A 27,220-nucleotide genomic window follows, 5' to 3' on the forward strand; every position below is an offset into this window, starting at 1 on the left:
AAGGACTATGACTTCCATCCTGTTTGTTCTCTCTCTCTCTCTCTTCCTGGTTCTTCTTGTGTGCTCACTCTAACGAGGCAAGTTGCCACACTGTGAGCTGTTTTATGTGAACAGGCCTACATGGCAAGGAACTGAGGATGGCTTTGGCCAATATCCTGCAAAGACTTGAACCCTGCCAATATCCACATGAGTGAACTTAGAAGCAGATCCTTCCCTAGTCAAGTCTTGACATGACATCGGCCAGCTCCTTGATTGTAGCCTCCTTAGAGACCCTGAACCAGGGACCCAGCTAAACCATGCCCGGAGTCTTGACCCACAGGAAGTATGAGATATTAAATGCTGTGTTAGGCCACTAAGTCAGGGGGTCATTTGTTACACAGTAATGGATAACTAATACATTCACCAAATAAGAAACGCAGAAGGTAGATGGTAGACATGGGAAGAATGGGAAGGATAAAAATACTCTATCGAACCTTCCAAAGTACTCAAAAAATATGTACAAGGTGACTAACTTATTGCCTGGATCCAATCACATTGGTAGTAACCAAAGTTACCTTTCACTTTGTCCAACTCACTGGAGAACAGTTCTCATCAATGGTCACATTTTCATGTTGTATTTACTACATGGTCAGGTCTTCTGGTTGAGGTCACCAATGAACTGAAGTTCTGGTTCCTAAGAGTCATATATTCAGTGGGAAATAAACCTAGAATAAACCTAGGATGTTACCTTAACTCAGGGAAAGTCAAAATGTCCTCCTGAGGTATTTGGATCATACGCCAAATGCAGTGGGCAGCCATTGAGAGGATAAGGGACGTGGGGCAATCTGTACTTTTAGAAGCCACCTGTGGAGCTGTTAGAACTAGCAGTGCACAAACCATACGACTTGGGGGGTGTGGGGATCACCATTCCTATTCTACCATTTGACTGAATGAAGGATTGAGTACCGAAGACCTCATGCATTTTGTTGTTGTTTTTCCTACAGTCTGTGTTCTGTTATGTCCAAGCCTACTAAAATGCTAACCGCCATCCCTGCTTTGGCACCAAACTCAAAAGAAGCAAAATGACTCTCCTTCTTGTGTAGAATGGGAAACAACTGAGGTTTCTCTTACTGTGCCAGGGAGGAGTATAAAGGAAAGTGTGTCATTCAATTCAATTTTGGCTGAGTGTCTTCACAAGGTCTATTCATTCCTTCTCAGTGAAGATACCTCCTTCACACAGAACATCACTCACCTACCAGCTTTTATTTGTCCCCTAAAGTAAAGCAAGACCACCTCTAGAGACCCCTTGTCATACTGCTCAACAACCACAAAGGCAGGAAAAAGACCGAGCGGGAGTGGGAGTATCCCAAGTCCCTCCTCCTCTCAGAACTGTCTGTCTGCTTCTTATCGAGTCTTCGTTATCCAGAATCAGAACCATGTGTGAAGGGGGAGTTGAAAGGAGATGAGTGTAGTGATTGCTTTGCTCTAGAAAAGGTTGAGGGTAATTAGTGACAGAGAAAGGGATTAGAAGCAAGACAGACAAGACCTAGTACAGTGTGAGGTGGGAAGATTTTAGGTAGCTGGAGGTGGAGAGAGATTTGAAGTGAGCTGGCGTGTGTGTGTGTGTGTGTGTGTGTGTGTGTGTGTGTGTGTGTTAAGAGAAAAATAGAGGGGAGAGTGTTTTAGGGATTTTGCTGCATGTTATAAATTATATAACGTCACTTTGTGACATTCTTTTGGAAGATTTCAGTAAAGATTTCTAATGTTCCCCTATTATTTTATCACTCATACTGGTGCTTGTTTGACTACGATGTTTGAGGTGTGGCCACACGGAGATTGGTTTTCTAGAAGAGGAGGAATACTACATTTAAAACAGGCCATTGTCTCAATTTGGTAAAGTTAATAAATCTTATGGGAGAGGGATGTGAGGCTGTCTTCTAATAATATACGCAGTCTCCTTAGAGTCGAGTGCTGAGGCTCAGTGACGTAGCGTAAGGCCTGAAGGAGACAGCGCAACACCGTAGAAAAGGTACGGGCTCTGGAGGTGGGCAAACTGGGATCCAAATTTCAGTTCAGCCTCTTCTCTATTGGAAAGCTGGTAACTTACTCCTCTGCACCTTTGTTTCGTGAGATATATAAAGATAAAACAGCAACTACAGTGCAGGGCAATTGTGAAGATTAAGGAGAATCTACCACCAGACCGGATGCATGCTAGGTAGTTCACGTATGATGGTGGTCCCTCTGGTCTCTTACACCCCTGGCCTCCCTCTGTGCCTGTCTTGCCTCCCTCCTGGCCTAAAATGTTAACTTTAAGCAGAGGAGAAACAGAGGCAGAGAACACAACTTGAGCCAGCTTGTCCTGAGGACACCTGTAAGAACAGACTGTTGAAGAGAAGGGAAATAAATGCTTGAGAAGTTCCAAAGGCAGTTGTGGAAAATAAACCTAAAATATCAGACACTGCTGGCGGTGAGCTGAGGCACACAACCGCTCACCTCCAGGTAGACTTTGCAGGAAATCAGTCTTTGGCAGACAGACACCAAAACACCTGGGACTCAAATTTATGGCATGTCGTCTTCCTAAAATTATTAAGTTTGTGTAAGGGCTTTCACGACCGCTACTCAGTTTTCAACAGCTCCATATGTTTGCCTTTTGTTCTGAGTGATATTTTTAATCTTCTCATAATGTGGAAATCTCGACTGCCTTTTCATCTTTCTCCCTGCTCCGACCTCCCTCGAACAAGGAAACATCAACTGTTCTGGTATCAGTTTCATAAAATAAAGCAGATACCCCTTGAAAGCTTTCTAAAGTACACAGAGTTTATGGAAATTTACATTTTTAGCCATTTCAGGAAGCTCTGCTCTAAGTATATTTGAAATATTATCTTTTGATTAAAGAAAAAGACATCCTTTTTCTAAAGAGTAAGTTTTTGAGCGGGCCAGGGTAACTAAATGGTAGACTAATTCGACCAGTTTCAGTCCTGCTATGTGCTACTGAACTCCAGCTAAAGTTGAATTTCCAGCAATCATCAGGCAAAGAGATGTTCCATGAAGTATAAAGCCTTTTATAGAGCTTGGGAAGGTATTTTAACGGTAGTGGCCAAAAGGAAAAAAGAAAAAAGAGAGATGAAGTTTATAAAAAAGCGAGTCCTTATTTTTCTGAGAGCATTTATGAGTAACACAACCAAGCAGGAGGGTGGCCTGGGGTCTGGGTCCATCTCGGCATTTACTCTTTGTGTGATCTTGGGCAAATTTTCCCCCTTTATAGACCCACACATCCTCATGTGTAAAACAAATATCTCTAAGATGCCCTTCCAGCTGTAAAATTCTCTTTTTCTCAGATCACTTTCATCCTCATGGTTTCACATGCAAGATCAAGCAAATATTTCATGACAGCTCTAGAGAGGTTCAGCACCCAGGGGCAGAATCCCCAAATATCATCTCTTTCTAATTATACTTCACACGTGCAGCTCCCCCCCCCATACACAATGGCTGTAACAATTAAAATCTGGGCAAGAGAAAAAGCTTAATCCTCAAATTCCTATTGTTAGCGAGGATTTCATACATTTGTGTCTCTTGCACAAAGTCTGTTTCTGGGATGAAACACAATTTAGCACAATCTCTAATGACCATTAAATTGAGTTTCAGGATGTGGCTCAATTGCGCAATCTGGCAGACTACAGGGCAGCGTTTTTTTTAAGACTTTGGTATGCCAAGACCCAAATTCGAGGTCTTTCTCTCTGGCAATCGCTAGCAGCATCACTAACACCTAGGAAAGAATGTGTGCATCTGCAGGCAGTCACCACGCGGCTTCGTGTGTCAGCAATCGTCACAGAAGAAACCCAGACCCGGATCCGGGTCTTTGCGTTCTTGCCAGGAAATCATTTTCAACTACTTTGTTTTAACACCTTCACCCCTGAATTCTTTGTAACCACAGCTCAGTGCAGGGGCTAAAATACACCTATTCATGCCTCTGTAAATCTACACGTGTTTATAATTTGGAATTGCTATGTGGAAACACACTTTTCCATTTATCTTCAAGTCAAGCAGCTGGTCCATCTTAATGGAGTCTTCTCAACACCAGGTCATTAAGACACATAGGCATGGGTTCCTGGAGTGAAAAACCTTCTTGCCATCCATGGCCCCCATTCCTGAGGACTTCATGCTTACTAGATGGTCAGTGACCTGTCAACCCCCTGACAAAGTTCAAACCAGCCTAGAAGTCTGTAGGTGCACCTGAGGGGCTCTGTCTGCTCTTTCTTGTTACAAATAAAAGAGGAAGAAAATGTCGCATGAAGAATATGCCCACACAAAAGACTGCATCTCTGCTAACCCACGATGGTCTTTGCCATCTTCAAATCTATGGCTTATTCAAGACCTCAGCCAGTCCCTCAAGAAAAGAGAATTAATGTATAATCTCCAACTCTATGTTGCAAATTTTCAAGCCTACCAAAAAGTTGCATGAACAGTACCATGAAAACTGTACACCCTTTCTCTAGATCCAACATTTTGCCACATTTCCCTTCCTCCCTTTGTCTCTCTGTCCGGTGTATGTACATATAAAATTATATATTGCACACACTGACTTCTTTTTGCTGAACACTCTTGAGAATTAACATTGTGACACTTTATATCTAAATACACTTTCTGCCATCAAGAGAATTCACTCCCCTAATTACACCAGTATCATTGACAATACAGTCGGCACGTGCAGGAAGTTCAATACTGAGAGAATATTGTTATCCAATATTCAATCTACACTCAAATTGCCCCAATTGTCCCAAAAATGTCTAGCATAGTTGCTCCTTCTCAATCAAGGATCCCATGTCCTTTGGCATATCTCCAAAGTCACCTTTCATCTGTAACCATTTCTCCAGCTTTGGGAAGGAAAGTTTTCACAGTATGTCTCCTCAAATTGGATTTTTCTGATTGTACCCTTAGAGTTTGGATTTGGGCCAAATATTTTGGCATACACTCCATCAATGTGGTGCTGGGACTTCTTAGTGCACCATGAGGACATCTTACATCATTTGCACCCATTGTACATATTGGTAAGTTTGATTATGGCCAATTAACTGTTTAAAGCTACAATAGCTTAACATGAATACTAAACCATTTATACACCTTCTATTTCAAACTGCTAACAACAGTTATTCAAAATCTTACTCCCCAAAGTGTATTTCAACAGTTATCTTTTACTTCTCTACATATTAAGTCATTTTTCTTAAACCAAGAAATGCTAACTGCATTCTATAATAAGATTATGTCACCATAAACATTAAAGGTTTCACAAAGAAAGTTGTTTTTCACTGGGTCTTGATAAATAAATGAGATTGTGTCAAGAATCCAGGGGGAAAGCATTATATTCATAAGAAGTATCATGAGCAAAGGCTTCATACATGAGAGCAAAGAATATTTGAGAAACTGTGGGTTGATTGTAATAATCCAGGCAAGAGGTAAGACCTGCTCTAGGCCTTGTCCGGTGGCCAAGGAGACTCAGACAAGCAGACAGATTGGAGAAAGCTGCCAAATCCTTTTGAGAGCTGACCCGGGCATGCGCATGTCTCTGATGCCTTTACTGGCATTGGGAAATCAGTGAGTGGGAGTGGACATTTAAGTCTAGTTTGAATCTGTTAAGTTGTGATACTGGTAGAACCCTGGGATGGAGCTCTCCAATAAACAGAACAAGAGGTCCAGAGCTCAGGAGAAAAACAAGTGGTGAGCAATGATGATTTGGGTCATTGCTATGAAGAACTGGATTCATGGAGACAGACAAGAACATGGGTATAGATAGGCAACAGACTGTAGAATTGAAGAGAGAATCTAGAAGGACATGAATAGAATGGAGGGATGGAGGAGAGAAGGGTGGCGGTTTTGTTTCTTGCCAGGACCTCAACTACTGCCCTAGTTTTTGGCAGTGTTGTTTTGAAAGTAATTGGGGGAGAGGAAAAGGGTTTGACCAGACTTGTCATTTCAAGACTCATCAATGAATGGGTAGCAGTTAACTATACTTAGATAAGTACTTTTTTGGACTAAGCGTAACTCCATTTATTTGCTAGAGTGGCTCACAGAACTCAAATATGTACGTGCATTTACCAGTTTATTATAAAGATATTACAAATGATACAGATGAATGGCCCCACAAAAAAGTATGTAGGGCAAGATATGTGGGAAAGGGCTTCCACATGTTCCGGGACCACCACTCTCCCGGAATCCCCATGGGCTCAGCAGCCTGGAAGCTCTCCAAACTCCTGTCCTTTGGGGTTTTCATGGAGGCATCCTTGGCCATTGGTGATTGAACTCAATCACCAGGCCCTCTCCCCTCCCTGAAGTCTGGGGGTTGGGGCTGAAAGTTCCAGCCCTCTAATCATCTGGTCAGTTCCCCTGGGAACCAGGTCCCCCCATATCCCTTGGGGCTTTCCAAAAGTCACCTCATTAACATAAACTCAGGTGTGGTTGAAGGGGCTTGTTAGGAATAACAAGATACTCCTTCAAACTTTAAGAACTGGAGCTATTTCAGGAACCAATGACGAAAGACCAAATATTACTACAAAGATCTTCCCGTGGCTGCCGTTGTTGCTTCGGATGCTCCAAGGGCTTTAGGAGGTCTGTGCCAGAGCCGGACAAAGACCAAATATTTATTTCTTACTATAAGAGACAGTATCACAATAACAACTTGGTAAAGAAGATATAAGTGATGAAGAATGAAGGTAAATGAAGAAGTATTATTTGGAAAAGGTCAAGAGAGAGGAAAAACAATGGAAAGGATAAAGTAGAAAGGAAATTCAAATGAAAGCAGAAAGAGGAGAAATAAAACTCAAGGACACAAGTGGCTGGAAAACAGCGAGAGCCCCTTGTTTTCGTGACTCAAACTCCTGCTCCTCCAAGCAGAAGCACCACGTAAAGAACATTTGATCTATGATAAGAAATAATGTAAAGATCAATGCACATGTCTTAAACCCTTAATTTTACTAAAATGATTTATGATTCACTTTTGAATTAAGGTTTCAAAACCCTTTTCTCCTTAGCTTTCTGGACTTTGGGCTACTTGCTTCTCTTTACGTGGATTTTGTTGGGACCTCCCTTGACTTCAGGCTACACATTTTGCTCCTATAACATTAAATCCCAGAGTTTCAAGGTCAGGAGATGCCACAAGCTTGGGGCCACACAGATATGTGTCAGCACCATTAAGACTATCACCTTGGGGCGCCTGGGTGGCTCAGTTGGTTGAGCGTCTTGCTTCAGCTCAGGTAATGATCTCACAGTCTGTGGATTTGAGTCCTGCTTTGGGCTTTGTGCTGACAGTTAGCTCAGAGCCTGGAGCCTGCTTCGGATTCTGTGTCTCCCTCTCTCTCTGATCCTCCCCTGCTCATGCTGTCTCTCTCTCTCTTTCTCAAAAATAAATAAAAAACATTAAATTTTAAAAAAGACTATGACTTTAACATTTGGAAGAAATGAACTTAATAAAAAGCTTTACAATAATATATGTACACATTGCTATAGATATAATATATAATACAGATATATGGATTATTTATTTTATAAAATTATTGAAATCCATCCCTTCCAAATTTGTCTGTCTGTCTATCTATCTATCAACTTACTTGGCTACATGATTCTGATAAACAAAATTAGAAGGATTTTTAATGACAAATCACCAGATTACTACTAATCAGGACAGGAAATAAAATGCATCCACAGAAATAGCAATTATTATGATAAAAAAATCAACTTTGTTCAACTTGCTGAAATCAGGTACCAAGACCCTCACACATTCTCAAACACTATTTTGGGGGAGGGAGGGATACATCTAATTTCAACTAAGAAATTTTTTAACAACAATCAGTAAGGTCTATGTAGGAGGCTACCTAAATTCTTGACATTTTTCTAATTGCTTTCTGCAAAACCACTGCAGAGCAGGAGGCCACAATGGGCACAGTGAGTCCTTGCCAGGCCACATATATGCTCAGCGTGCACATGTGTTTGTGTGCACATTCCTTCTGGAACGAAGGTACGTTTGTCTTCTTCATCTTCTACCTCTCCCCACTTTATACATGAAAGGCAACATCAACTAGATAATTAAGATTAGTTGCCAAGAATTACAAAACTTCTATCCAAGCATAAAAACCTGCTTCTGACCACGTGTGAACATGTAAATTTTGTCTGTTTAAGTGGACAGGTTCAGAAGGGCAAGGGCTTCACTTAACAAGTCTCCAGATGACGTAAGGATCACCTTAGTGTCCATTATGTCTTTAGAAGGGTTGATCTACAAATGCGGTATTTAAACACAAGTAGATTTTAAGGTTGAAAACAGCAGCTTATGATAGAAGCGCTGCTTGTTAGTCATGAACTTCTCTCTCCTTACCTCTCTCCCCTTCCTTCCAGGGGAAGGCAGTGAAACACTGAAAGGAGAAAACTATCCTTACTATTCCATTCCTCCCCTGGGGTCAATCTAATTATCACCCTCTCACCCCAAAACAAATTTGTCTCTTTAAGAATGAAGGTCCTTGTCATTCATGGGGAAAATACAAACAAAGATCAAGATGCCATTTGAGCGTAACTGCCATCTTTCATTTTTAGGTGGCCTCTTGGTTTAATGGATTCAACGCGTTCTCATTCCAGCGGAATATATATTGCAGGGGGGAATTGTAGTAAATGGCACTGTCATGACCCTTAGGTTAGAGCAAAGGAATATTGGAAAATAAATCTCAATTCTGGATACTCACCAATCCTGCAATGGGGGTAGGCAATCTATTGATCTTTTTAACAAGTCCTGGCTTTATAGCATTCAGCAACCTGTCACGAAAAAGGCAGAATGTCAAGTGAGACATAAAGCAAGATGGATCACACAAATCACCTTTATCCGGGGCTATAGCCAAATTGCCGAATAGGAAAAGTAGTGAATCTAAAGCGCGTAGTAAATCTCAATAATCTATGAGCCTTGATGCGTACAAGTGAAAAGCTTTGCCTACATCAAGTTTGTCCAGAGCAGGTGAAGTTTTAGAACTTAGAAATGTTGGGAGAGAATAAATGATGGAGACGGGGAGCTGTATCAAGGGAAGGGACAAGGATACGAACTGGAATGAGGTTGGGAGGGAACTGTCTAGGACCAAAGCCAGCTATTACTATAGGCAAAGCCTGTTCCCAGTTCTCCTGGCCAAGGCAGGGGTCTCTCCAGGAATGCATTAAGTTCAGAGACCAACATCTGTCTTTGTGAAAAATTTGCCAAGACTAATTCTACCTCCAGACCCTTTTGCTCCTTGAGAGTGGCTTGTTAAATGTGGGTGATCTTCACTTAAGAAAGGGAAGAATATGTTTAGCCAGGGGTTAACCAATCATGTCTTAAAGATTCTAAATAAGGCTCACCACAATTCCCTAGGTACAGAAGATATGTGAACAAAATATTTGTGGGGGGGGCAATAAAAATTGAAATCACGTAAAATGGTAATATAAGCAAAGGAATGCAAAAGAAATGACTATAACTACTTGTCTTGCTTGGGATGGTTAAGCAACCAATTCTTGGTTTCGGCTCAGGTCATAATCTCATGGTTCGTGAGTTCGAACCCCATGTTGGTCTCTGTGCTGTCGGTGCGGAGCCTGCTTGAAATTCTCTCTCTCCCTTTCTCTCTCTCTCTGCCCCTTCCCTGCTAACTCTCTCTCAAAATAAATAAATAAATTTCATTTTTAAAATTTAAAAATAAAAAAAACAGTTTTCCTGGAGCCCAGCCATACCCCTTCATTCATGTACTATCTACTGCTGCTTTTGTGACCGCAGAGTTGAGTTACTATGACAGACAACATATGGCCCACAAAGCATACAATTTTTCCTATTTGGCTTTTTATAGAATATGTCTGCCAACTTCTGTTACAATTCATGGAATCCAAAATTATAGAAAATCCTGAAGAACCTATGCTTGATCAATCTCTACAAATCAGTAACAAAAGATTCACTGAAACGGTATAGTAATTATAGTCTTGAACATAGCCTATGTTTGACTCTGACACGCTATGTATTAATGAACTGAGAAATATCAGTCCAGTGTTTATGACAGACAGGATACTGATTTTGCACCAAGGATCAACTCCCTGTTCTTGGTAACGCTCACTGCAATTCCAGTGTGCTGCCCCCAACAGGTGCCACTCGGAGCAGACACGTGCCTCTTTGCCCACGGAGAGTCAAGACGGCACTCTTTTCATGAACCCACTTAGTTTTAACCACAAATCTAATCTTTTTTAAGAAGTTTCTTTATCACTTCTTTCGGAATTATTGGTTTTTCCTGTCAGAAGACAACTTGTTCTCTCCTCATTTTACAGCTTAGAAAATTGAAGCCTGATGATGACTAATCAGAGAGCTGATTAGTGGTATCACCAGGCCCAGCACCCAAGTTTCCTGGATCAGCATACTCTCTTGGGCAGTGTTAATGCCCCAGATCTTATGGTTTAAAATAAGCAGATAGAGATGACGTCTCCAAAGCAGAATTTTTAAATATGCACAACTCTTAAGATATGTTACTTTTCTCATGAGTTTAAAAGTGTGATTTTAAGTTGCATTTTAAAATGTTTTCCGTGCACAGTAATGATAATTCAAAAGGACATATAATAACATGTAAGTCTCATGTGACCCCAGTCTCACAGGGCCCCAGGCTATTTCCTGAAAGTAAGCTCAAAGACCTTGCAAAGAAAATGTATAATTTTTTTTTAAAGGACAGATGTAGCATATTGTACCCACTGTCCCACACCCTGCTTTGCCACTTACCAGTGTTACTTGGAGGTTGAATAATATACATTTGACAGTATGTTTTATCAATACACAGGGAGCTACGAACTTTTTTAATAGCTGTTGGCTGCAGACAGACGTGGAGCAGGCGGAGGACGGAGGGTGGGGGAGAGCACTGGCTCTGGAGTCCGACTGATGCATCCAAAGCCCAGCTCAGCCATTCAATGGGGGCATTACTTAGGGCAAGCCCAATAACTTCAGTTTTCTTGACTATAATACAGACATACAATAATACCAATTGCACAGGTGTCACTAAGGTATGGATGTGACAAAATACGTAAGGAGCTAGCACAGAGCCTGGTGCATAATAAGGCCTCTATAAATGTTTCTCTACATTTGTGTGTAAGCATTTATTTTATACTAATTCACTTCATACCATTTTAGATCAAGCATCTTCTTTAATGCTTCTCGATTTTTCTCATGAAATGAAATGCCATCACTACGAGACCCCCAAGCTTTGCTGCTGATTAGCCAAAGCAGAAAGAATAACAAACACCCCAACAAAGAATTTATAAATTAAATATCTTCCTCTAAAGAGGCACCTTTGTATTAATAATTTTAGTAACAATGCTCACAACCCCTCTTTTATCCAGGTTTAGATTTTTCAAAGTCTTAAATACTTCATTATATCCATCCTTTGTACAAATATAAGGCAGAAATCTTTCCTGTCACATGATGTCGAGAAACAACTATGATATGATGTTGGACCTTAATTAAAAGAGCAACAAAAAACTGTACCTTTCCAAATGTTTAACTACAAAATAAAAAAATAAAATGCCAAAGTACTCTTAAATAATTGGAATACTTTTAAGATCAAGGCAGCTGTATTTTCTAATACAAACATCACACCTGTTCTGTACACAGTTTACAGTACACAACAATAGAAGATTACACTGATTTTACATTGCAGGAATGCCCAACACCTGCTTATCTTGTATTTTGCATTAAACTGAGGATGTTTCTTGCATGTATTAGAAGACAGATGAGAAGTTCAAAAATAAAGCTGTGAGTATGAGTCAAGGAAATTCACTTGTAATTTTATTAGAAACCATGATTGCCTTCCTATACACATTATAATATAAATATTTTCAATAAGTACTTATTGATGACATACTTTAAAGAGATGATCATATTTTATATTCATGAACTTCTGAGCTGCACCGTCTCCAACTATCCTGTCCCGTAGAGACAGGTCGTATATTCATTCCACCATGTTTGTAGAAGACAAGGCTGAGCTCCAGACAGAGGTGAACACCCTCCCCGGGTCTTGCATAGCGACTTTGTAGCACAGCCAGGCAAGCCTTCACGTCTTAGGCTAGTCATTTTATACTGAAACTTAGTGCTTTAGAAAGTCCGGCTACAGTATGGACCATCAATGTACAACTCAACACACACACCCACACACAAAGAGAAGGAGAGAGTAAGAACAAGAGAACAAACCTTTAACATTTAATGAATAGAAAAGTGTACTGAGTTTGGAATAAGTATCTAGGTTTTAGGGTCGCCTGGGTGGCTCAGTTGGTTAAGTGTCTGACTTCGGCTCAGGTCATAATCTCAGAATCCTTGGGTTCGAGCCCTGCGTCAGGCTCTGTGCTGACAGCTCAGAGCCTGGAGCCTGCTTCAGATTCTATGTCTCCCTCTCTCTCTTCCCCCCTCCTCTGCTTGCTCTCCATCTCTGTTTCTCAAAATAAAATAATAAAAACAAAAAAATTTTTTTAAGTATCTAGGTTTTAAAAGCTAAACTCAATACTCATTAGCTATGGGGCTTTGGGAAGTCACTTGATCAGAATCTCAGTTTTTCCTTAATGAGATTCCCAAAATGGGGATTTTGGAAACCTCATTTTCCATCCAGGCTTGTAGTGAGGAGCCAGTGGGACAGTGCATGTTGCTAGCATTTGGTAAATGGAAATTTACATATTCATACTCATTTGGTATACAAAGCATACCTCTTTTTGCTAAGAAAGTTCAGGTCATCTTAGTTTCAATTTTTCCATTAGCCAGCAGTCAAAGACTAAGATAAGTTTTACTTATTTTCTTTTTCTGGCCACTTTTGGACAAAAATCTTAACATAAATGAATCAACTCAACAAATGTGTATAGCTTGCCTAATATATGCGTGGTAAGAAATGACTAGAAACAGGAAGGCAAGTCATGATCTTGGATAATCTTCAATTATGAAAAAGTTAATGACATTAAAGGTAAGCAAAAATACATGTGTTTCTTATATGATGGAAATTAAATGGTGTCTACTAACCTCATATTCTAAATCTGAAACACACTGTGACCCATTTCAAGGAAGGATATTCCATATGGTCCTTCACGTACTCAACAAATATTTATGGAGCATGCATGATGTTCTGGCCCGAAGCTGGGTGCAGGGATATAAAGGAAGACAGGACAGACTCCAGGTTGTTTCCTCATGGGGCATGCTCACTAACAGATTTAAAGCCCACAGGAAGACCAGAACTATGCACATATGTGGCTCATTGTCACACAACCTAATGCACGGCCATCTTGAGTTTTTAAGAAGATGAATTAAAGACTTGCTCTGCACAGATTCTATGAAATGTAGTTTTAAAAAAATTAAAGATTAGTTTCCTTAAAGAAACAATTGTTGAGATACCTAGGAGTTATGCTGATGTTCTGAGTAGATCACAGGCTCCATTTATTAACTCTTTGTAACACCTAATATCCAGCTTGTGAAAATCTCTCAATCATTGCTCCACGGTTATAAAATACAAACTGAAGAAATTTGTTCCTATCTGTGATTTAAAAAAAACCCTCAAATCTCTACTTCACTCTGGTTCATTCTGATTCTTCCAGCAGCCAATATAATAGCTCTGCAAGGGACATAACACTGAGGACATAGGTACAAAGGATACATTACAAGACTGTCCAGACCAGACAGTAGGAATTAGACCAATGAGAAGTTTGTTACTAAACTGTAACATAAACAGTAAAGGCAAGATTTTTTTTAAATTGCCAAATTTTTACCCTACAAATCATTCAATTCATAAATTCATATGTAATAATGATGCTAGAGTTTGGGGGAAGGTAAAGAAGCTATCTAGACCTTGAGCACAGGGTTGGGAAGTTCATGCTTAATCTCATGGGAAAGCACTTTATTCTTTGCAACAAGAGATTACATCACCATCTCATTAGCTTGGTTTGTACAGCTGCAACAGGCAGCTATGATCATAAAATTACCTACTTTGTGTCCCTCTTAATTTGGCTCAATAGTGTTTTTCTACGTGGTTTCCTTGATCACTTTCTGGGTTTGACTATGCATCAGGAATGAAGGTCTATGCACTTGCATTTAATCTAACATGGCAACTGTTTTTGAACCTAAGCACGAGATCAATTTAACCTTGACCATAAACCTGTTACAGATGTCATTTTTAAGGAGTTCTTTTTTATAGTTGCCTCAGCAGAAGGAAATATGTTAATAAACCTTCTGAGGTCAAGAAAAATGGACTAAAATGTAGGGAAAAGTGAAACTTGAACCAAACAAGAGTTTCATATGAACAAAACAGTGATGGAATGTAAACTGCCATCATTAATGTCTACCAAATGTCTAAGGGGTGCTATGCATCATCTGGAATGTGTGGAGGATAGGTCTGTTTAAGCCACCTGCCTTGAACATACTCAAAGAAGAGATCATGAGGGCTTTAGAAGGTCTTTGTCTAGAATTCCAAGAAGTTGGGACCAACTCTGTGAATTGTTCGGCTCAGCAATGCTGGTATTATTCTAACACACCTCATGTGGCAGAGACAACCCATCAAACTTGCCTCCTTTCCCTCCTGAGCACACATTTCCCACCTTGGCTATATTTCCACCCTCCTCTGCAATCTTCTGTAGCCATATAACAGAGTTCTGGCCAACGGGGTGTAGGCAGAGTGGTATATACCACACGTAGGCCTGTCCCTAAAACTTCTCCCATAATGCTCCATTCTCCCTCTCCCCTGGCATTTATGGGCTAGATGTTGACACCCAGGAAGAGCTGAGAAAGAAGTCAGGTGTTGAGGATGGAGTCTCTATCGCTGGGATCCCTGAACCACCACTGGAAGCAAAGTCCTCTCCACTCTTCCCCATTGCCAAAAGGGGGCTACCCAATAGTGAGAAGTGTGTTTCTATTGTTTTGGAAACCACTGAGATCCCAGCACCCAGAATTACCTTAACTATCACAGATAGGTCTTTCTCCTGTAAAAAGGAGCCCCACTTTGCCAAACCATACCCAAGAAAATCCTGTCCTGAAATGCAAAATTGAACACCTGGGCACATCCTTTCCTCTAGGTCTCTCTGGGAGGGCAGCTAGAAGGGGATGAACTAGGACTTGACACTCTGTAAACAAATGGACCCATTTTTATTTTCCGACATTTGCTAAGGGAAAACTCTGCTTGCATCTCGCTCCCATACTCAATACTAAAAAGCTAACACTAATGAAATAATTATGCTCATGGAAGAGAAACTATAGCAATTATCTGAGTATTTGGATTCCTTCTGATTCATTATCAGTCTCTCCCACAGTCCAACCTTTTTATGGCCATTCCTGCTGTCAGGAAATTATAGGACTTTTGGACTAGAAGAGGCTGAAAAATCAATAAATCAATCAAGATACAGAAACTGCCATCAGGCACACATCTAAGGTTAGAGCTCGTAAACGTAGTTGGGAGTACAAACTCACATTCCTAAATCTGAGAAGAGGACTTTCCTATGATGCGTCACTTTCTGCACTTCAGTAAATAATCTCCAGCTATTAGTCTCTGCCGTCTGAATCAATCTGCTCACCACATCCAAAATGACCCCTTCTAAATCTTGGCTTTGGCCATGCTGCTCCCACCCCGTGATTTCTAGGCTCCTGAATGCACACAGGACACCCTCCAAATGCCTTCACCTGGTAGTCAAGCTCCCCCCATCCCCACCAAACTGCCTTCCCCACTGTGCCTCCTGCGCAAGATCCTCCTTGAGTTTATAAGGCACAGGTTTAAGATGACATGTGTGATCAATGAACTGCGAAAGCTGGCAATACATGAACAGAATTCAGTGTAACCAAATAAAATGGAAACTAAAGTTACCCTGACACAGGCAATGATACGTGTGATCACGACCGTGCTATGTAGTAATTATGGGTAAATGATAGTAATTAGTATATCTTTTGCATGACTAAAACCTGGTATTGCTGGGTTTACTGTCAGGAGGGTGGAAAGAAAACTGGGAACATGAAATTGCTGTGATTTATCTCTGAAAGCTTCTGTAGCCAGACTTGAGCAAGATAAACAGCAAGCCCTTGCTCTCCACACTTCAGAAAGAAGTGCTCAAAACCAAGAGTTACATATTTGCACTCAAAATTCCAAGAGTCAGAGTAGCCTCCAGACACAAAAAGACGTGAGTTCAAATCCTAACTCTGCAAATCACCAAGCAAGTTCTTGTTGAGCCTCAGTTTCTCTTCTGTAAAATGGGGACAATAATACCTATTAGTCATGGCATAAGAGTGGGAAATAATGCATGTAATACACTTGGCACTAGCCTCATGTGTAGTATACACTTGATAAATGGCAGTTGATATTACCATCTCCATTCAGGTTTTGACTCCAGCCCTCCCCGTAGATGGAAATCTGATGCATCCATCATTGCTCATCTCTCCTCCCGAGCATCCTGCCTATAGCTAGAGGGAGGCTTTGAGTTGGAAGAGATGAAAAAGCAGAAGGGAAAAAATGAGATAATGTCAGTCCTTTTAGAGACGATGTCTCTGGGCATCATCTCCAAAGCTGGGGATAGGGAGGGAGGAAGGAAGGATGCGGACAAATAAAAGGCAGTAGAAATCTCCAAAGACAAACTCGGCTACATTGCTGCTGTGCCCACAGCTGCCTCTGGCCCTGCTTTCCTGCCAAGTTCTGGCTAATCCTTTAACTCTTGCTCCTGTCCCCCTACCTCTCTTGCCATCCTGAGGGTGATGGGGGAAAGCCAAGAGCTGAAGAGATCTTTTGCCATCCTAGAAAGGGAGGCCAGCCTCTAACACGGCTAGTTAGAATTCTGAATTGATTTCCTATCCATTCCACATACTGTAATCAAATGCTTACCCCACAGCAGGTGCTGAGCTATGCTCAGACGCCGTCAGAAATTGGGGTCTACAGCGGGGGCAGTCACTATTTCAGATATGGTAGGAGTTACAGAAAACTGTGAAGAACATTAGTTCTACAGGGAAACTTCCAGGTTCTAAATGGTGACTTGGAAGAGAGCTTTGGAAAGATAGTATACACATAGGAGTTGTAAACTAAGGATGGACATAGCAAGACAAGAGTAGGAAACATCTCTGCTTCTCCTTGGGAGGCAATGCATTTTGTTCAAATATTTGTGTTTGGTGCACAGCAGAAAGTAATCAAGTGTCTCCAGCATCACCAGATGTCACTTCCTAAAAAACAAACATAATCCCATTGCTCCTTTATACAGAGACCATGTTGGCTGCCTACTGCTTGCTGCATGCTATTGAAACTCCCCAACATGTTGTTCAAGGTCTTCTGAAAACGAATCTGATACCCACCCTTCATCTCCAGTCTGGCCCATCTTGAATTTGTCCTAGGCTCTGGCCACAGTTTCTTCCCTGAGCACTCAAAGCCCCCTCATGTTACTGAGCATTTCAAGTGCTTACTGTTCCCTCTGTTTGACTTGCCTTCAACGCAGGCCTCTGCTGACCTCTTTGTGGCCTGGCAAACTCGTACTCATCCTTCAAAACCCAGCTTCCATGTTACCTTTTCTGCAACCATTTCTGAGGTAGAGATTATATCTCCGCCTCTAGATCCCGATACTCTTTGGCTTCCTTACTTACACATCACAGAAATTGTCCAACATCCCCATCAGGCAAAGGGTTAGTTCTCTCTGCAACCCAATCTCTACAGGAAGGATTAGCTTTTGGTAGGGCTTCAATGTTTGTTTGCTGAGTAAAGTGATATTAGATAGTATTTGAAACATCATGAGGCAAAAATTTTAAATTTCATTGTGAGTGAGTGTACGGGTGTGCATTTTGTGTGTGTGTGTGTGTGTGTGTGTGTGTGTGTGTCTTAACAGCTTGAGGTATTTCACCTATTGAATGTGTAGAATCCGGTTTTTTTGATACATTGACAGGCTCATGCAACCACCTCTGCAGACTAATTTTAACTATCCTTCCCCCGAAAGAAACCTCTTACCCATTGGCTTTAACTCCCATCCCCACCCACCCACAAGCCCCAGGCCGAGGCAACCACTAATCTGCTGTCTGTCTCTATAGATTTCCCTATTCTGGTCATTTCCTGTAAATAGGATTATATAAAATGTGGTGCTTTGTGACTGGTTTCTTTCATTTAGCAATAATGATGTTGGTTCATCCGTGTTATAACATACATTGGTAGTTAATTCCTTTTTATGGCCAAATAATATTATATTATATGAATATACCATATTTTATCTATCCATTCATCAGTTGGTGGGCATTTGGGTTGTTTTGAACATGTGGCTATTATGAATAATGTCACAAACAGTTGTATACAAGATTTGTTTGGACATATGTTTCCTTTTCTCTTGGATATGTATCTAGAAGTATTGCTGGATCATAAGATAACTTAATGTGTAACCTTTTGAGGAACTAACAAATCCCTTACCTAAGTGACAGTACCATTTACATTACATTACATTACCACCAGCAGCATTCACACCACACTTATTGCCTTCCTTTTCAATTTTGCTATTCCAGTGGCCGTGAGGTGGCGTCTTGTAGATTTGATTTGCATTTCTCAAAAGATTAATGATGTTGAGCATCTTTTCATGTGTTTATTGGCCATTTTTATATCTTTTTTGGAGAAGTATCTATTCAGACATCTTTGCCCATTTTTATTATCCTTTTATTATTGAGTTATGAGTTCTTTATATATTCTAGATACAAGTCCCTTCTCAGATATATGATTTGCAAATATTTTATTTTCTCCCATTCTGTGAGTTGGGAAATGGTATCATTTGCAGGACAAAGCTTTTAATTTTGATATAGTCCAATTTATCCACTTTTTCTTTTGTCATTGTACTTTTGATGTTATATGCGGGAAACCATTGCCTACTCCAAAGTCACAAAGGTATACTCCTATGTTTTTTCTAAAATTTTTCTGCTTTTAGCTCTTACATTTAGGTCTACAATTTGTTTTCAGCTAATAGAGCATGTTTTTAATACACATTCGTCAGTTATAAACATGTTCATAATTTGAAAATGTGAATTTTGGAGGAAACTTCCTTCTTCCCACTTTTCCTCCAGAATCCTTTTTACATTCCCACACATGCAAGCATCATTCGGTATTGAAAGTTAGGTGAGTCACTGTCACCATATCAAGAATTCATAAATAGAAATTTAAAACATACAGCCTCGTGAGTAGTGCCCTGTATGAGACAAATTACTAGGCCTAGCCCGACCTCTTCTCAAACCAGAAATAAGGGAGAGAGCACTTGAAATCAGGGATATCTCCACCCCAGGATATATGGTTGTCACCACCATAGGTGCTAAGAGGAAGAAGGAAGCACTGAATCCAGGCTGCAGCGAGGGTGCTGTCTTAATGGAGAAAAAGATCCCCAATGTGTGGGTTTAGGATTTAAGGAGATGGACAGGAAGTGAACACCTCAGGTGGCTGGAATGAAATGCAGCAAAGGCACAGAGATGGGGAAGCACAAAGAAAATCATATATACAATAATTCTCTGTTGCCAGTGCAAAGGGATGGGAAAGATAAGTCAGATAGAAACACTGCACCCAGACAGTGAGGGACACCAGGTTCCAGGCAAAGGAACTTGAGTCATGTCCTATTTTGTGGGAAGGGGACCAGGCAGGACGAAGCCATGTTTGGGAAGGTTGGCCTCATGGGAGGGTCTACAGTGGTATAAGGAAAGGCAAGCTCTAGAGCTAATCGCTCAGCCATAAAGTTCCAACTTTCTATTTGTCATGTCACTCGCTCTTTCTTTGTTTCCTTACTATGAAGAGGGAACTCTGTTTCTGCATAGTTAACTTTAAAAATAAATCATTTATAAACTGGGTCCTTGGTGGGCTATTTAACAGGTCCTCTGTGGGTTACCAAAGGAAACATTTAGAATGGCATGCTTGAGGAGGAATTTTGCACACTTCATGGTGGGAAGTCAGCCCACCCAGCCTCACAGCCCAGTGGAGACAATCAAAAACTGGATTATTATGGAAATACAATTAGGGAGCTACTAAATCCTCTCAAATACAAGCAAAGCCTAATCCAACATGTAACTCCAAAGGCAGGCAATGAGATGGGCCCATTTCCTTCCCCTCTGCCACACAAGCAGCCCATATTCAAACCTGTTGTTGTGTGTATTTTTAGTCAACTGATCATTCCAATAAATGTGGAATAAATTTATTCAGGAGTAAGATTAAGCCCGTGATTTAAGCGAGCAGAGGTTTAATAGTTTTTTTAAGGCACAGGTTGACAGGGTGAAAGAAATCCCATTTTGAAAGGGGTGGTTCCTGAATGGTCACTGTACTAAATTAAGTTTCAAACACAGTTTTTGGCAGCATCAAGGCAAGTGTATAATTGCCCTGAGTCTAGGTCATGTAAAACTATGTATTAAGTAAAAACAAGCTGTGACCAGGATTATATAATTTTAATGGACGAAGTATTTGCAAAGATGGATAAGCTTGAGAACGATTCAAATGCACACACGTTCCCCCCTCCCCCACCCAGCAGACTCCTGTAATTGATGCCAAGGCACAGTTTGAATGGGGACAGTAACACCCCTGCACCACCCCCCACACACTGCTCTAAGAGTCCCTCTTTTGAGTAGGAACCAAGGGCCGTTTATTTCATGAGAATTCAAGAAGGAAAAAGACAACACTGTGAGTCCATTATGCTCATCATGAACCCTACAGATTCTCCTTCCAAGTTTTTCATCTGTTTTCATCTTTCCTAACAGAAGGCTGTTGGGATACTCAGTTGTTGCTTAAGTCCCCACCTAAGCCAGGCCAATCTTCAAACAAAAAGCAGCTTTTCACTGGAGAACTTTAAAAAAAAAAAAAAGAGTGGGTTGAAATGTCCTTACTTGAACTTAAAAGCTTAATGAGCCCTGGTGCCAAAGAGTGGGAGACTGGCCAAGTCAGGGAAGCCAACTGTGATATGGCCGAAAGACAAAAGACAACCCTACACAGAAGGCCTATCAAATTCCTACCAGCCTGCGAAGGCTGAACTCAGTAAAGGCAAAAGGACCCAAGTTTGCTGAGATTCGGGTTAGAGAAAGAGCTCCAGACAAAGACTGTGAAGACACACCGCACTCTACCGTCCTGGGTCTCCATCATCATTACAAAGGGAGGTGGGAAGAGCTGACCCAGGTTGTTCACCGACCAGGGTTGCTGTGAGGATTAAATAAGGGTTGGGTTTGCAGATACTGATCGAAGTAGTGGTGATTAGAAGGCATCAGTCTGGAGTCGCCAACAAGTGGGGCGACCACACACCCCATTTGCTGAGGACAGTCTCAGATTTCATTTGTTGTTCTAGTGTCTCAGCCTCAACTGAATGACTAACTATATTATATAGTCACTCTACAAAGAAGCTGTTAGGCCAGATGAATCTCTTTACTTTTTTAATAGTTGAGGAAAATATTGCATGCGTACTTTACGTTAGATAAGGTCTCTATCGAGAGCCTACTGAAATGACACAACAGAATGAGCCAGACATACAACAAATGTGGAATCATGATCACTGGTCTGGCAGCTCCCAGAGACAGCTATTAATTGACAAAGGTCTCCAGTGCCTTCGTGTATCAGTAAAGGCAGATCTTTTCTGAGTTCTTGTGCAAGCTGACCTCTGCTGGGACCATGTAATACAGGTGACCATCAGCCTCTTAGAAGTCTTCTTAGTTTCCTTGGTTTCCAAGATGCGACACTTTCCTGGGTTTTCTCTCATCTCTCCTATACCCCTTTGTGAATTTCTCTTTCTCTCACTCCTGATCCAGTGGTGAAGCTTTCTCAAACTGAGCCCTTGTTCTGCTGTTCTTTCTGGGGTTTTTAAATTTTTTTTAATGTTTATTTTTGAGAAACAGAGAGAGCAGGGGAGGGTCAGAGAGGGAGGGAGACACAGAATCTGAAGCAGGCTCCAGGCTCTTAGCTAGTTGTCAGCACAGAGCCCGAGGCGGGGCTCGAACCCATGAACCTTGAGATCATGACCTGAGCCGAAGCTGGATGCTTAACTTACTGAGCCACCCAAGCGCCCCTGGTGTTCCTTCTTGATGTGATCATTTCTGCAGAGAGATTGTCATATATCGCAGTTTGGCCTTGATGTCCAACAATGGCCGGCAGATCATATTTGAAAAAGTTAAATCCACTGCCTCATCTCTCAGCTCCAGTCTTCTGTCACCAATGGTCTGCAGGACCGTCCCCTAGATGGGCTACCTATATCCCAAACTCACCTTGCCTGAGCTGAAATCATGACCTCACCCAACAAATAGAGGCCCCGCTTCAGTGTGCACCAGGGGTCCTACTCTGCTTGCTATTAAGAACTGAAACACTAGTTATTTTGTAGCCATTTCTTTCATTTATCTTTATCCTCTACCCTACCAAGTCCTATGATTTCTTCATAATTCGTATTTCCATTGCTCTGGAAGTCAAACCCAAAAATCCTTCCATGGCTTCCAAGGCCCTGAGCAATCTTGCCCCGGCCTCTTCTTCTTCTCCATCTACCCTCATCTCACACCATCATCCCCCATTTCCTATATTTTGGGCAAATGAATCTCCTTGTAATTCCTCCAATACACTTAGAGACCTCAGACATGTTACTCTTTCAGTCTAGAACATGCTTCCTCCCTACTTCCATCTCATCTTCCTATTTTCTGGCCTATCTCTACTCTACATTCAGATCTCTACCTTAATGTCTCCTCTACAAGAGAACCTGAGGTTTATATCCATACAGAATCAAGATTTAGATTCCAGATCTGATTGGGGCACCCCTGTTACAAGATTTTATCGTATAATATACTAGACTTCCTAGTAACTTACCATACTTGTAAGTGGGATCTTCAAAATGTTACTTGAATGGAGAAAGAGAAACCCTCCCTTCTATCAGGCAGATCTCTTCTATGTACCAAACATGGCGTACTCCTTCCTGACCCCAAACCTTGCCTTCTGCCCATCTCCATGGAGGATGCCCTTCTCTTTCCCTCAGACTATTCTCATTAAGTAAAATTCACTTGCTGTAGCATCTCTTCAATAACTATCTCCCAAACTATAACAATCTTCCTTTGCTTAACTTATTAAATCTTGGTCACTTGCATTTACTCACAATTGGTTTACACTGTTACTTAACTATTTCGTGAGGGTATTCAAGCCCTCAAAACATTATAAAACTCTTTAAGATCGGCAATCACGCCTTCCATTCCCTTTTCATGCCCCTCAGTTCCTACTTTGGGGCTGTGCAGAACATGGTCATGATCTAACAAACCCTCCTTATGACAAAATGTCTCCATGAAAAACCATACCATCAACTTCCAACCTGTCCTAGAAGGCTCGTACATATCTGTGGCACACCACATCTCACACTGAAATCAGGACAAGGATCCAGGACAAGCCTTCTTTCTTAGAATAAGCAGCTCATTCATCAGTGGTCATATAAACAAGTGTTTGCCAAGAGATTTCTTATCTTCAGAAAATTATTTCACCAACATAAGAACTGAGACAAAAACACAGTAAGACATTCTCTATTGGTCACTTATTTGCAAACGGACATACTCAGACTTTGTATTCCATGAAAATATGTCTGCAGAACAAAACCCCTAAGTTGACCTCTATAACTCCAAAACTATAGTAGACAATCTTATACTAAAAGTAGATATTTTGATGCTTTGGTCTCCAGTCTTCAGGGATGGCTCTATTCTTTATGTAAAACTGTGTGTGTGTGTGTGTGTGTGTGTGTGTGTGTGTGTGTGTGTGTGAAGGGAAGTGGGAGGGGAGGCAGAAGAGGAAAGAGGAAAAGAGGAAAAAGGAAAAAACAGAGGGCATGGGAGGAGTGGGGAGGAGACAGAGACAGAGAACGATACTGACAATGACAGCGAAGACTGGGAGAAAGTCAAGGTCACTGATGATTAGGAAGCAACCTTACTACTGAACTCAATTTATTTAACAGGTGCCTGTAATAGACATGTTATGTGCCAGACCAGTGTCCAGTGAAGGAAATACAAAGATAAACACAAGGAGTCTTCAGGAAGCTTTCACTTTAGCACAGGAAGTAGACGTGGGACAAAGAGGTAGAAACACTGTGATACATGTAGACTGAGGTGATACAGCTCGTTAGAAGCCAGATGGGAACCTACTAACTCAGCCTGGAGGATTCTGGAATGGCTTCCCAGAGAAAGAAACCAGGCTGGAAGGAGTGAGAGGAAATGACATCACCACAGAGGTCGAGGTTACTGTTTTCAAAACAATCGCTCTAGTCCTCGAGCTCTGCCAGCCAAAGCTCATTATTCACAGATGGTCAAGTTTGTAAGGGACCCAAACTTTCTTGCCCAGCTTTTGATCACAGGCTAGGCAAGAGAAGCTGGAAAGTAAAATCCCAGCTCGTTCATGCTGTGGCGTGTTGGCTGTCCTAGAGAAAGAGCTGATGGGTGCACAGTGACACAGAGTTGCATTGACTATGTTATATTCATAATTGACTTTGGGCCTATTTCCAACAATAATAATGAGAACAGCCAGTGGTCCTGAGTGCCAAGCGAGCACCAGACACTGCTGAGTGTTTTACGGTATTCTCTTCCTGGAATCTCTCAGGGACCTTATGAGGTAGTGATTTCCCCATTCCACAGAGGAAGGGAGAAAAGTTAATATTTAAGTGTCTGCTGTGTTCCAAGCACTAAACAAAGAGGTTTATCCATATCATCAATTCATGTAATCCTCAGAACAACCCTATAAACTAGGTACAATAATATTGATTTTTATAGCTAAGGAAACAGGCTCTAAGAGGTTAGGTAAGTTGCTTGAGGAAAAATAGGAGACAATCCGAGGATGTGAGCTATTAACTAGGTTGAACCATATGAATCCACATTTCCTGTTTTCGCTCTATTAATAGTTTCCTAGGATTCAACCTAAGTGTTCCCCAATCCATTCGCTTTCCACTACACCATCTCATAAAAGCATTGGAACTGGCTTTTGTTAAATGTGTATCATTGGATGGTAACAAAAAAGAAAGAAAAAGGGGTGAGGGAGGGTGAGAAATTAAGCAGCAAAGAAGATAGGAAAGCAAACACCCTGTAACTAGATGCTACTTCAGTTCCCCTGAACAACACGGGGACTCAGGTGCCCACCCCCTGCACAGATGAAAATGAATGTATAACTTTTGACTTGTCCAAAACTTAACTACTATTCCTGCTGTTGCCCATAAGCCTTACTGATAATATAGTCAATGAACATATATTTTGTATGTTATATGTTTTATATACTGTATTCTTATAATAAAGTAAGCTAGGGAAAAGGAAATGCTATTAAGAAAATCATAAGGAAAAGAAAACACACTTATAATACTGTACTGTGTTTATCAAAAAAGTCAAAATGTAAGTGGACCCACACAATTCAAACTATGTTGTTCAAGGGCTAACTATATTATCATTTTACCATACTTACTTGATCTCTTTATGCATACGCCTCTTTTTTCCTGAACCATCTGCATCTAGTTGCAAACTATATGCATAATCCTTATATTATTCTTATAACTTTTCTTTAAGTTTGAAATTTTTCAAAATAAAAAGTTGGGTAGAGGAAAGACTTCTAAAAAGTCCTGAAAGGGGTGCCTGGGTAGCTCAGTCTGTTAAGCGTCTGATTCTTGGTTTCAGCTCAGGTCAAGAATTCATGGTTTGGGGGCGCCTGGGTGGCTCAGCCAGTTAAGCGTCTGGCTTCTGGCTTTGGCTCAGGTTATGATCTCACGGTACAGGGTTTCAAGCCCCACATCGAGCTCTGTGCTGACGGCTAGCTCAGAGCCTGGAGCCTGTTTCAGATTCTGTGTCTCCCTCTCTCTCTGACCCTCCCCTGCTTATACTGTCTCTCTCTGTCTCTCAAAAATAAATAAAAAGCATTAAAAAAAACTATTAAAAAAAGAATTCATGGTTTTGTGGGTTTGAGCCCCATGTCAGGCTCTGTGCTGTCTCCCCCCTCTCTCTCTGCCCTTCCCCTACTCATGTTATCTCTGTCTCTCTCAAAATAAACTTAAAAAAAAGTCCTGAGAAAATCTTTTCTAAAAGTTATTTTATTTACCTAAATAGCATTTTTGCATGGCCCAAACTCACTTAACTTTATGTGGGTAAACAATTACATCCAAGATTTATCCCATAGTCCTTTTGGGCTGCCAAACTTTCTGTAAAGGACCAGATAGTAAACATTCTAGGCTCTATGAGCCATATATGAACTCTTGTCTTGCTTCATTTACAACACTTTTAAAATCACAGCAGCACTGTCAACAATAGCCAAATCATGAAAAGAGCCTAAATGTCCATCACCTGATGAGTGGATCAAGAAGATGTGGTATATATATACAATGGAATGGCAATGAGAAAGAATGAAATATGGCCATATGTAGCAAAGTGGATGGACCTCGAGGGTGTCATGCTAAGCGAGATAAGTCAGGCAGAGAAGGACAGATACCATATGTTTGCACTCATAGGTCTAACAGGGGAACAAGAGAAACCTAATGGAGGACCAGGGGGAGCGGAAGGGGGAAAGAGAGTTGGGGAGAGAGAGGGACGCAAAACTTGCGAGGCTACTGAATACTGAAAACGAACCGAGGGTCAAAGGGGGAGGGAGGGGGGGGGGAAGAGGTGGTGGTGATGGAGGAGGGCACTTGTGGGGAAGAGCACTGGGTGTTGTATGGAAACCAATTTGACAATAAACTATTTTTAAAAATAAATAAAATAAAATAAAATAAAATACAAAAATCATTCTTCGTGAGAAAGCCAGTACAGAAACAGGCCAAGGGCCATAATTTGCCAACCCCTGATATAGATAGAATTCCACAGAGTGGTAAAATAATAAAGTCATAGTCAGGAAAACAAGTCAGAAACTTTCCTTTCTGGAATTATTTCACAACAGTCTGATCTGGGTACAGGGAAGGAGATGACAGTCATCAACAACTCTGTTCCAGGAGGGTCTTCCTTAGGGAATGGTTATTTGCAGCCTTCCTTTTAAACCCTGAAGTCCTCAAGGACATAAGGCAGTATTCAGTTAACATTTCTAACAGCATGACATGTGTCACACATTTGCCACCCGGTCACACTTTGACCCCAGACATTTTATTGATTGCTCCACAGAAGGACTCACATCATTTGATCGTTTAACCTCCAAACATCGAGTACACATACTTGTGCAAAACCCATAGAGGAAGAGAGAAATGATTACAGCAAAGACACAGCTACTAGGATCCTACTTGCCATGTGCAGAGTCTAGTTTGTACTTGCTATTACTGTAAGTTATACGTT

General features: G+C 41.1%; 1 protein-coding gene across 8 annotated transcripts in view; it reads right to left on the minus strand.

The window, feature by feature from the left end:
* The window catches only part of LIMCH1 (LIM and calponin homology domains 1), a 322,655-nt gene that overhangs the window by 167,429 nt on the left and 128,006 nt on the right, over positions 1 to 27,220 (minus strand). For all 8 annotated transcript variants that reach the window (XM_029946571.1, XM_029946550.1, XM_029946564.1 and 5 more), the window contains exon 3: positions 8,703 to 8,772. In XM_029946571.1, the coding sequence (XP_029802431.1) occupies positions 8,703 to 8,772 (70 nt within the window). The remainder of the gene's footprint in view (positions 1 to 8,702; positions 8,773 to 27,220) is intronic.

This window comes from Suricata suricatta, chromosome 1, assembly GCF_006229205.1.
Source record: "Suricata suricatta isolate VVHF042 chromosome 1, meerkat_22Aug2017_6uvM2_HiC, whole genome shotgun sequence".
Taxonomy (NCBI): domain Eukaryota; kingdom Metazoa; phylum Chordata; class Mammalia; order Carnivora; family Herpestidae; genus Suricata; species Suricata suricatta.